We start from the raw sequence: 9,949 nt of genomic DNA, 5'->3' as shown, positions 1-9,949 counted from the left end.
GAATATTATTATTTTCGGATATTGCTGTATCCGAACTATGCTATATCCGAATTATTTAGTAAATCACTGTTTTTTTCAAGCAGACAGCCTCTGCTAAGGCTGTATGATGAGGCTAGCAACACATCGGTTATCCGAAGTGACCGGATATCATTCAGATATCCGAACACTGTCTAAACCTTTCAGCATTTCAGAAGATAGCATCGGAATGCGCTTGTGGAAATAGCAAACTGTGGCCGGATGTTAAAGCATCCGAAAGCCTTGACCGGATGTAATATATAAAGTAGTAGTATTAAAGTATAAGTAAGTAAAGTAAGTAAGTAGTATATAAAGACCAGTAGTATATAAAGCACAAGGAAAGTATAAATAGATTCGTTATCTGGACAGCCGGATATCACTTAATGTTATCCGAGCTGTGTGGTCGGATATCGACGGTATTACAACAGGATAAACGTCCTATTACAGTATGTAGTGTTTATTATGAACTAAATATGCAAACATGTAACATATTTTCAAGTAATTGAACAAGGACTTTTTTATGAACACTTAGAAACATTACTTACAAATACAAACACTGAAGAACATCATGCACAAACATCATACCTGATCATATTTGAACATAATACTTGAACATCATACTTAAAGAAGAACATATGTACATTGCTTCTCAGTTTGTACCTGACCTTGAGATTTGAACATCAGCTGAGCTAAATGAACTAAAATACTGTTCATTTTCTACACAAATTCAAAGTGTTGTACATTCTTTGAGCTGCAAGGATAATGGGTAAATATACACTGAACACTCTGTACTTGAACAATCTTTGAACTACATGAACCAATGGTGTATAAGGCCGTTTATTCACTTGAAACGTGAAGATACACGTTCTGAGTAAACATGTGAATATGAAGGATTAAATATAGGATATTTAGCCAGGTTTTTTTTAATTACTCTATTATTTTTATGTTGTATGATTCGTGAAATACAACAAAAATTAATTTATTTTTATATTTTTGGGGCTTTCTAGCTATACAATTCTTATCATATTAATAAACCTAAATCTTAGTATTGTCTAATAAAAATTTATAATTAGTTATCTATACATAAGTTTTCTTATAAATAAGGATTTGGTGTCATTTAAAATACTTTATAACACATAATAACTCACTTATGCGCTGTCACTCGATGGGCAGAGCTGTAAGTTAAAAGTAAAATGACTTAATGTAGCTGAGATAAACTGGCCCAGAGGAGGTTAGGGAGCGAAGGTCTAGGGCGTTAAGCAGCGTAGCGAGATCACATTGCTGTAATTGGGGGCCTAACCGGGAGCAATGTTAACGGTTAATGCTAGTACGGGGAACATAATCATATGTCTTTTCTCTCATTTAGATTTATTCTCTGTGTCTTGTTTTATTTAAATTTGCTCATCGTAGTATATTGTTTGTATATTTTGGGTAATTTGTAATTTGAAGATGTCACACGTGGCTGTGCTGAGACAGACTGAACACTTCTGCTAGGTCTTTATGGACCATAATTGACTGGATAGTACTATACATTTTTGAACTATCGCACTCAATATTGATCTGAGGGTGAGTTTGTCAGGCTTTGAGCTCGTGTAAGATATGAACACCTGTGACAGGAAGATAAGGTATTTGTCACGAGTCAAACACTCGTTCTTCCATTGCTTCGGCGGGGACTTGTCACCTTACTGCCCTGAAGAGTGTGAAGGTCTTGACTCTGGCTACGACATAGCTGGAGTCTGACACACAGGTGGTGGCGTGAACCACTGGTGGACCAGTGGTTCATCAGAGCTCAGGTGAGAACCAGTGTATACAGAAGTGAACAGAAGAGCTAATCTATAAGTGGAGTTGCATATCATCGTTTGCAAATGATTCTGCACAGCTAAAAGGCAAGTGATTGTTTACAATGCTAAATAGCCCTGTAATACAAGTATGAAACGGGTCAAGCAACGATGACAGGACCGTGATGAGTTGCTTATCATGCTGTGGGTGGAGGGGGCGGGGACGTCGACGTAGGTGGGTGACATCCAGGGGAAGGTAGACGTAGGTGGGTGACATCCAGGGAAAGGTAGCGTCGGGTGCCTCAGATGCAAGTGGTCCTGTCCGGTGATGACTTCAGTGACCTGGTAGCGGGGGAGGAAGGCGGTTGTCTGGTCCTTATGATGGTCGAGCTTGATGAGGGCGGGCTCTGAGGTGTGGGTGGAGGGTGGGGCTCGCCACACCATCTGGTACACACATGCGGCCACCAGTCCCCCCAAGATGGGACCCACCCAGTACACCTGTACAAACACAACACACACACTTACTAACACATGTGTTGACACAGTGGCTCGGTTTTCATCATATTTTTATATGGGAGGGATAATCAGTAATCATAAAAAATCATCTATTTCGTGTGTTTAAATTTTCATTTGTTGTTTTAGTTTATATATATATATATATATATATATATATATATATATATATATATATATATATATATATATATATATATATATATATATATATATATATATATCGTCTAATGTGAAAACTAAACGATGGTCATGTTCACAATATAAATAATCACATTTAAATATTAACTTAAGTAGTAGCAACATAAGAGACATTGATCACTCCTTGCACCTCCACTACAGTAGTATAACTTAGCAAACATCTCCGGATTAGTAAAGTATTTACACTTAGCGTATAGCGGCCAGGGTGATAGCTTTACAAGTTACTGGTTAAACTTAAGCTGCTACTACAAGGTCACCGTTTATACTTAAGCTGTTACTACAAGGTTACCGGTTAAACTTAAGCTGCTACTACAAGGTCACCGGTTAAACTTAAGCTGCTACTACAAGGTCACCGGTTAAACTTAAGCTGCTACTACAAGGTCACCGGTTATACTTAAGCTGCTACTACAAGGTCACCGGTTAAACTTAAGCTGCTACTACAAGGTCACCGTTTATACTTAAGCTGTTACTACAAGGTCACCGGTTACACTTAAGCAAGCGGCTATTAAGCTTATCGGTTATGCTGAGGTGATAACACACATAAGAAGGACTTGAAGTTTCGTGAAAAGCATCTTGGCATTGATTTGCATCAGCAGAGGTAAATACTGTACATGTAGGTAGGTATATATCTCTATCTCTCTCTCTCTCTCTCCCTCTCCCTCTCCCTCTCTCTCTCTCTCTCTCTCTCTCCCTCTCTCTCTCTGTCTCTCTCTCTCTCTCTCTCTCTCTCTCTCTGTCTCTCTCTCTCTCTCTCTCTCTCTCTCTCTCTCTCTCTCTCTCTCTCTCTCTCTCTCTCTCTCTCTCTCTCTCTCAATATAAGGACAAGTCAGTCTCTCACACACACCACGTTCCTACAACAAAATTTTGTTCATTACAGCCCAACTTGACTACTATTGCAAAACGCCTGGCTGGCCCCACAGTACATTTGACTGCCCTTACAGCACATATGACTGTAACACATCTGACTCCCCTTACAACACACCTGACTGGACTTATTGTCACGAGTAAACAGTTCGCTCAAACGCTGATATATATCTTATCATCGACCCAAAACAGCCGCAATGCTCTGCAGTATAATATATACCAATGTTATATCAATATATTTATATAATTATATAAAGCGTAAGATATAAGCACACATGGGTCTATAACGTAGTCCACCTAGCCAAATACCTGTAGGGAATAGGTGTGGGGGTTAACCAGTGCACTAATTAGCTACAGCTACTTCCATCTCCTCTCACCTGTGCTGGCTACGAGGGGTCAAACCGATTGGGCATGCACATGCAAACTAAGGGTCATCACCACACCAGTTACAGAGGTTACAAAGGTTGCAGGGTTAGACAATACTGTTGGTTGTGTGGTGGGTGTTGTGTGTGTTGGGGGGGAGGGGGGTAGTATATCCTGTTTTATATACTGGCATACATATATAGGTCCACATGGAGAGGGGAAAGCACATAATACAGGGTTAGACGCGCGGTTACAGACAGACGTGATGGGTCACACACATGTCAGGGGTTTATAGACGGAGATGTGACAGGTGTAGGACATACATGACAGGATTTTAGACAGTAGGGTGTCTTTACTTAAGGTGATCACTCTGTTAGACGGGTACAGTACCTTTGCAAGAGGGGGGAGGGATATCACTAGCAATCTACAATGTCGCATCGTCCCGTAAGCAATGAACCATTAACATTATAAAGAAACACTGTACCGTACTGTACCACAAACTGTGTGATGTTAGTGGTTCACTGTACCATAGACACACCTTCTCCCCTCCCCCCCTAACACAGGTAACATTGATGATTGACATGTGTCAGTACCTTAGGCATTGTTGGATCTCTTATTATACGTGTCAAGTTCAACATCATAGCTTCTCTCCTTCGGCGCCCGGAAGACGTAGGAGTAGATGACGGCTGCCAGCATCCCGCCTAGGATGGGCCCAGCCCAGTACACCTAGAAGAGAAGGCCCGGTCAGCTGTTCTGCCACAACATTGGTCAGCTGTTCTGTCAAAACATTGGTCAGCTGTTCTGTCAAAACAATGATCAGCTGTTCTGCCACAACATTGGTCAGCTGTTCTGCCACAACATTGGTCAGCTGTTCTGCCACAACATTGGTCAGCTGTTCTGTCAAAACATTGATCAGCTGTTCTGCCACAACATTGGTCAGCTGTTCTGTCAAAACAATGATCAGCTGTTCTGCCACAACATTGGTCAGCTGTTCTGCCACAACATTGGTCAGCTGTTCTGTCAAAACAATGATCAGCTGTTCTGTCAAAACATTGGTCAGCTGTTCTGCCACAACATTGGTCAGCTGTTCTGCCACAACATTGGTCAGCTGTTCTGCCACAACATTGGTCAGCTGTTCTGCCACAACAACTCAGCTGTTCTGTCAAAACATTGGTCAGCTGTTCTGTCAAAACATTGATCAGCTGTTCTGCCACAACATTGGTCAGCTGTTCTGTCAAAACATTGATCAGCTGTTCTGCCACAACATTGGTCAGCTGTTCTGCCACAACAACTCAGCTGTTCTGTCAAAACATTGGTCAGCTGTTCTGTCAAAACATTGATCAGCTGTTCTGCCACAACATTGGTCAGCTGTTCTGTCAAAACATTGATCAGCTGTTCTGCCACAACATTGGTCAGCTGTTCTGTCAAAACACTAATCAGCTGTTCTGCCACAACACTAATCAGCTGTTCTGGCACAACACTAATCAGCTGTTCCTCCACGCCACACACCTGGAAAGCCAAACTTACACACCTCGTCTAAGTTGAGGTCCCTACACATGTGGCGACAGCTTATTAACCCTACCCCTGAAGGTATATATACACTTACCTGTCGAAATTGAAAGTTTAAGCTGCACCTGAAATGTTAGTATTGATTCCTTGTCGAGGATGAAAGTTTGAGAAAGGGTCTATTTCAGGCAGAGACGTTTGGGCATGTTTCCTTACACTTGATGCCTCTGTTCACCTAACAGTAAAGATGTACCTGGGAGTCAGGTAACTGTTGCCAGTTGCCATTTTTTGGCAAAGGGGGATATGAATACAGACCTTTGTACCTCTATGCCATTTACAGGAAATGGAAATTAGACCTTATCACCCCTACGGTATAGAACACAAGGGCGCCCCATACCCTTGAAGATTTATGTAATCTTGAGGTTATCTTGAGATGATTTCGGGGCTTTAGTGTACCCGCGGCCCGGTCCTCGACCAGGCCTCCACCCCCAGGAAGCAGCCCGTGACAGCTGACTAAAATACCCAGGTACCTATTTTACTGCTAGGTAACAGGGGCATAGGGTGAAAGAAACTCTGCCCATTGTTTCTCGCCGGCGCCCTGGATCGAACCCGGGACCACAGGATTACAAGTCCAGCGTGCTGTCCGCTCGGCCGACCGGCTCCGGTGGTAGCCACTGCTTCAGTCCCAAGTCTGATCTACCTGTCTTTAACTGATAACTACTAATTAGAGAGCCTGATGACTGGTAACTGACCTAAATCGTAAGTGAACTTTACATAACTGTTTAATAGACTAATTGGTATTTTAAATGATAACTAGTAACTGAAATGACTGGTAACTAAGCTACCTGCTCGCTAGTAACTAACCTAACTGATGAGCTGATAAGGAAAACAGGATTTTTTATTTAGAAGTTATTTTGAAGCTTATAGTTCATATCTGATTACACGAAACACTATTCCACACCCCACAGATGTGAACTGCTCAGTTAGAGACTGTTGCGGTCCAGTCCTTGAACCACTTGTGCTACTCGAGACTGTTGATATAAAATAACTGTGTAACTAGCTCATCAAGACTGTAACTAGCTCATCAAGACTGTAACTAGCTCATCAACACTGTAACTTGCTTAGCCAAATGAATTTTTGGGTTCAGTTTCTGAGCCTATTATGTGCCTCTAACCTTTCCCAATACCGCCCACAGGATGGGTATGGGGTCCACTATCACCCACAGGATAGGTATGGGGTCCACTACCACCCACAGGATGGGTATGGGGTTCACTACTACCCACAGGATGGGTATGGGGTCCACTACCACCCACAGGATGGGTATGGGGTCCACTACCACTCACAGGATGGGTATGGGGTTCACTACCACTCACAGGATGAGTATGGGGTTCACTACCACTCACAGGATGAGTATAGGGTCCACTATCACCCACAGGATGGGTATGGGGTCCACTATCACCCACAGGATGGGTATGGGGTCCACTATCACCCACAGGATGGGTATGGGGGTCCACTATCACCCACAGGATGGGTATGGGGGTCCACTATCACCCACAGGATGGGTATGGGGGTCCACTATCACCCACAGGATGGGTATGGGGTCCACTATCACCCACAGGATGGGTATGGGGGTCCACTATCACCCACAGGATGGGTATGGGGTCCACTATCACCCACAGGATGGGTATGGGGGTCCACTATCACCCACAGGATGGGTATGGGGTCCATTACCACCCACAGGATGGGTATGGGGTCCACTACTACCCACAGGATGGGTATGGGGTCCATTACCACCCACAGGATGGGTATGGGGTTCACTACCACTCACAGGATGAGTATGGGGTTCACTACCACTCACAGGATGAGTATGGGGTCCACTATCACCCACAGGATGAGTATGGGGGTCCACTATCACCCACAGGATGGGTATGGGGTCCACTATCACCCACAGGATGGATATGGAGTCCACTATCACCCACAGGAAGGGTATGGAGTACATCATAAAAATACACGTGTTTACATAAATGGATCACATGAATAACTTTATGTATACATATTCACACATTAATATCCCTGAAAACAATAATAGTTAAATCTTTACATAATTTCTAAGAATCTATAGAATACATAGAAAACACTGCATGTATATTTATCTAATAAACATATAATAGTTACTACTGAAAGCCTTAGATTAGACAATATTGCTGAATACCTTCGAAGATGAATACTTTCAAAATGCACTTGAGTAAATCTCTTAAGGGTAAGTCTTGATAAACTTCCTGGAGTACTCTTAGTGGAGTACATATTGATAAACACACTGGAGTACATATTGATAACATAGTGGAGTACGTAGTACATTCCTCTTGGGAATTATCTTGAGATGATTTCGGGGCTTTAGTGTCCCCGCGGCCCGGTCCTCGACCATGCCTCCACCCCCAGGAAGCAGCCCGTGACAGCTGACTAACACCCAGGTACCTATTTTACTACTAGGTTAACAGGGGCATAGGGTGAAAGAAACTCTGCCTATTGTTTCTCGCCGGCACCCGGGATCGAACCCGGGACCACAGGATCACAAGTCAAGTGTGCTGTCCGCTCGGCCGACAGGCTCCAAGGTCTTCCATATTTTCCAAGGTGTTTACAGATGTCTATCATTTCTAAACATCTGTAAACAGGAAATCTTTCAAGAACACCCTCTCTACACCCAAGGCTACACCTACACCAGCACTCTACCTAACAGAACACCACAGGGTTCGACTCCAGCAGCAGTAATGTTCACTGTTGAACGGTCTACCAAAGGGAGGGATAGTCTAAGTACAGGCTGTAGCCACTGTACCTGTGTACCATGCACCTCCAAAGGGTAATTACAAAGGGGCATAATTATAAATTAGTGGCATAAAAGGCCTCGATAGCATCATTAAGGTCATCACACTACGATAAGATATCAGGTCACAATATAAGGGGGGACTTATACCATGTTAATGGGACGCGGTGTAAGGGGAACATATATTAATAGGTCACAATATAAGGTGAAACACAAGCCATGTTATCAGGTCACAGTATAAGGGGGAACACATTATAAGAATCCCTTATACTGTGTTATCATTAACACAGTATTAGGGGGTTCTCCAGATATCATGCTTCGTATAATAATTTATTAAAGAATTACAATTATATTCACACTCCAACGTTTGTGCTAAACGTTTGCTTTGAGACTGTAGTGACTGTGTAGTGGTGTATAGTTCCTATAGTGACTGTATAGTGACTGGTGATTTAATTCTCTGAAGCTAAAGTTTGCCTGAAAGTATAATTTGGTGGATTGTATGTGTGTGTATATATGTATGTGTGTGTGTTTTGTTTTGGTCACAGCTGGTGGGAGGTGCCGAGAAAGAGGCAGTGATAAACAATGCCATTTTCTACAAGGTAAACAAGCAACAGTGCCAGAGAGAGCCAACACCCAATACTTAACACCACAGAGAACCATAGGTAAAGAATCCGTCCCCCAAGGTGTCCAAAATTGCATTCAAAGTCAACTATCTACTACAGTTAAGCAGCTATACTCTTCTACAACAATCACTAGCGCTACACCCATCTACGACAATCACTCTATTACCAAAACAAAGCAATGGTGCTACGCCTGTACAGTGGTTAATCTACATCAGCGGATGCGGCTATGTGTAGAGAAGGGAAGCTTAGTACGAACAGTGAGATTAAGATATTAAGAGCTTGTGCTAGACTTTCCGGTTGAGGATTGGGGCTGACATTTTGGGTCTGGGGCTACGGCTACAGTTTGGGTCTGTTGTTACAGGGCTACAGTTTGGGTCTGGGGCTACAAGGCTACTGTTTGGGTCTGGGGCTACAAGGCTACTGTTTGGGTCTGGGGCTACAAGGCTACTGTTTGCGTCTGGGGCTACAAGGCTACAGTTTGGGTCTGGGGCTACAAGGCTACTGTTTGCGTCTGGGGCTACAAGGCTACAGTTTGGGTCTGGGGCTACAGGGCTAGTTTAAGACTAGGACGAGATGTTTTCGGTCAAGAGGCTATATAATTTGGGTATCTGATTGGCATAAGAATTTTTCTGGGAGTCTCGGGTATGAACTTAGGTCTTACTCTGGGACTGGGACATTCCATTCGGGAATGGTGTTCAGACCTAAAGCAATACGATATCAGCAGTCAAGCATTATCAAGTGCAGGGGTGTTAGTAGCCTGAGGCCAAAAGCAGAATTTCTCGGTTCATAGCCGAGTTGAAAACGTCAGCAGAGGGCTGAAGACGTCACCTGAGTTAATAGAAAACTAGAAGAGTGTCAGAATCACATGGAATTACAAGGTCAGCAAACGTAGAACAGTTCCGGAGAAGGGTGTCACGAGTGGCAAGCAGGGGTCGGTAGGAGCATAGAGGAAGGTGGTATAGGCAGAGAGAGAGAAAGGGGCCGTTGTCAGACCCGCCTTACCCAATGGTTCTCCCAGATACCGGTGACTACCGCTGGACCGAAGGTTCTCGCTGGGTTCATCGACGCCCCCGTGACTGGAACCTGTAATATGTATACACGAATTAGTATACATGTACACACACACACATGGAGGGTCGTTGACCGGATGACGAGGAGATATGTGAATCTAAGACAGTTTTAAGCATGATGAGGGGTCGGGAGTCGGGGTTCAAGAGCCGAGACTCAGCCCAAAAGTACTTTAAGATGAGTAAATGATTATGGAT

At 43.4% G+C, this 9,949-nt stretch overlaps 1 protein-coding gene across 2 annotated transcripts in view; it reads right to left on the bottom strand.

Moving 5' to 3' along the window:
* Positions 1-456: 456 nt before the first annotated feature.
* LOC123749305 (aquaporin AQPAn.G) overlaps positions 457-9,949 on the bottom strand; it is a 54,256-nt gene continuing 44,763 nt past the window's right edge. Inside the window, exons 4-6 of one of the 2 annotated variants that reach the window (XM_069319283.1) lie at positions 9,687-9,767; positions 4,328-4,460; positions 457-2,291 (exon numbers count right to left, since the gene is read on the bottom strand). In XM_069319283.1, coding sequence (XP_069175384.1) covers positions 4,372-4,460; positions 9,687-9,767 — 170 coding nt within the window. In that variant the 3' untranslated portion in view covers positions 457-2,291; positions 4,328-4,371. The remainder of the gene's footprint in view (positions 2,292-4,327; positions 4,461-9,686; positions 9,768-9,949) is intronic. The other variant, XM_069319281.1, reaches the window with a different exon arrangement.

Source organism: Procambarus clarkii, chromosome 92 (assembly GCF_040958095.1).
Source record: "Procambarus clarkii isolate CNS0578487 chromosome 92, FALCON_Pclarkii_2.0, whole genome shotgun sequence".
In the NCBI taxonomy this organism is placed as follows: Eukaryota; Metazoa; Arthropoda; class Malacostraca; order Decapoda; family Cambaridae; genus Procambarus; species Procambarus clarkii.
The sequence above is the reverse complement of the archived record's forward strand: the minus strand, read 5'-3'. Positions and strand labels throughout refer to the sequence as shown.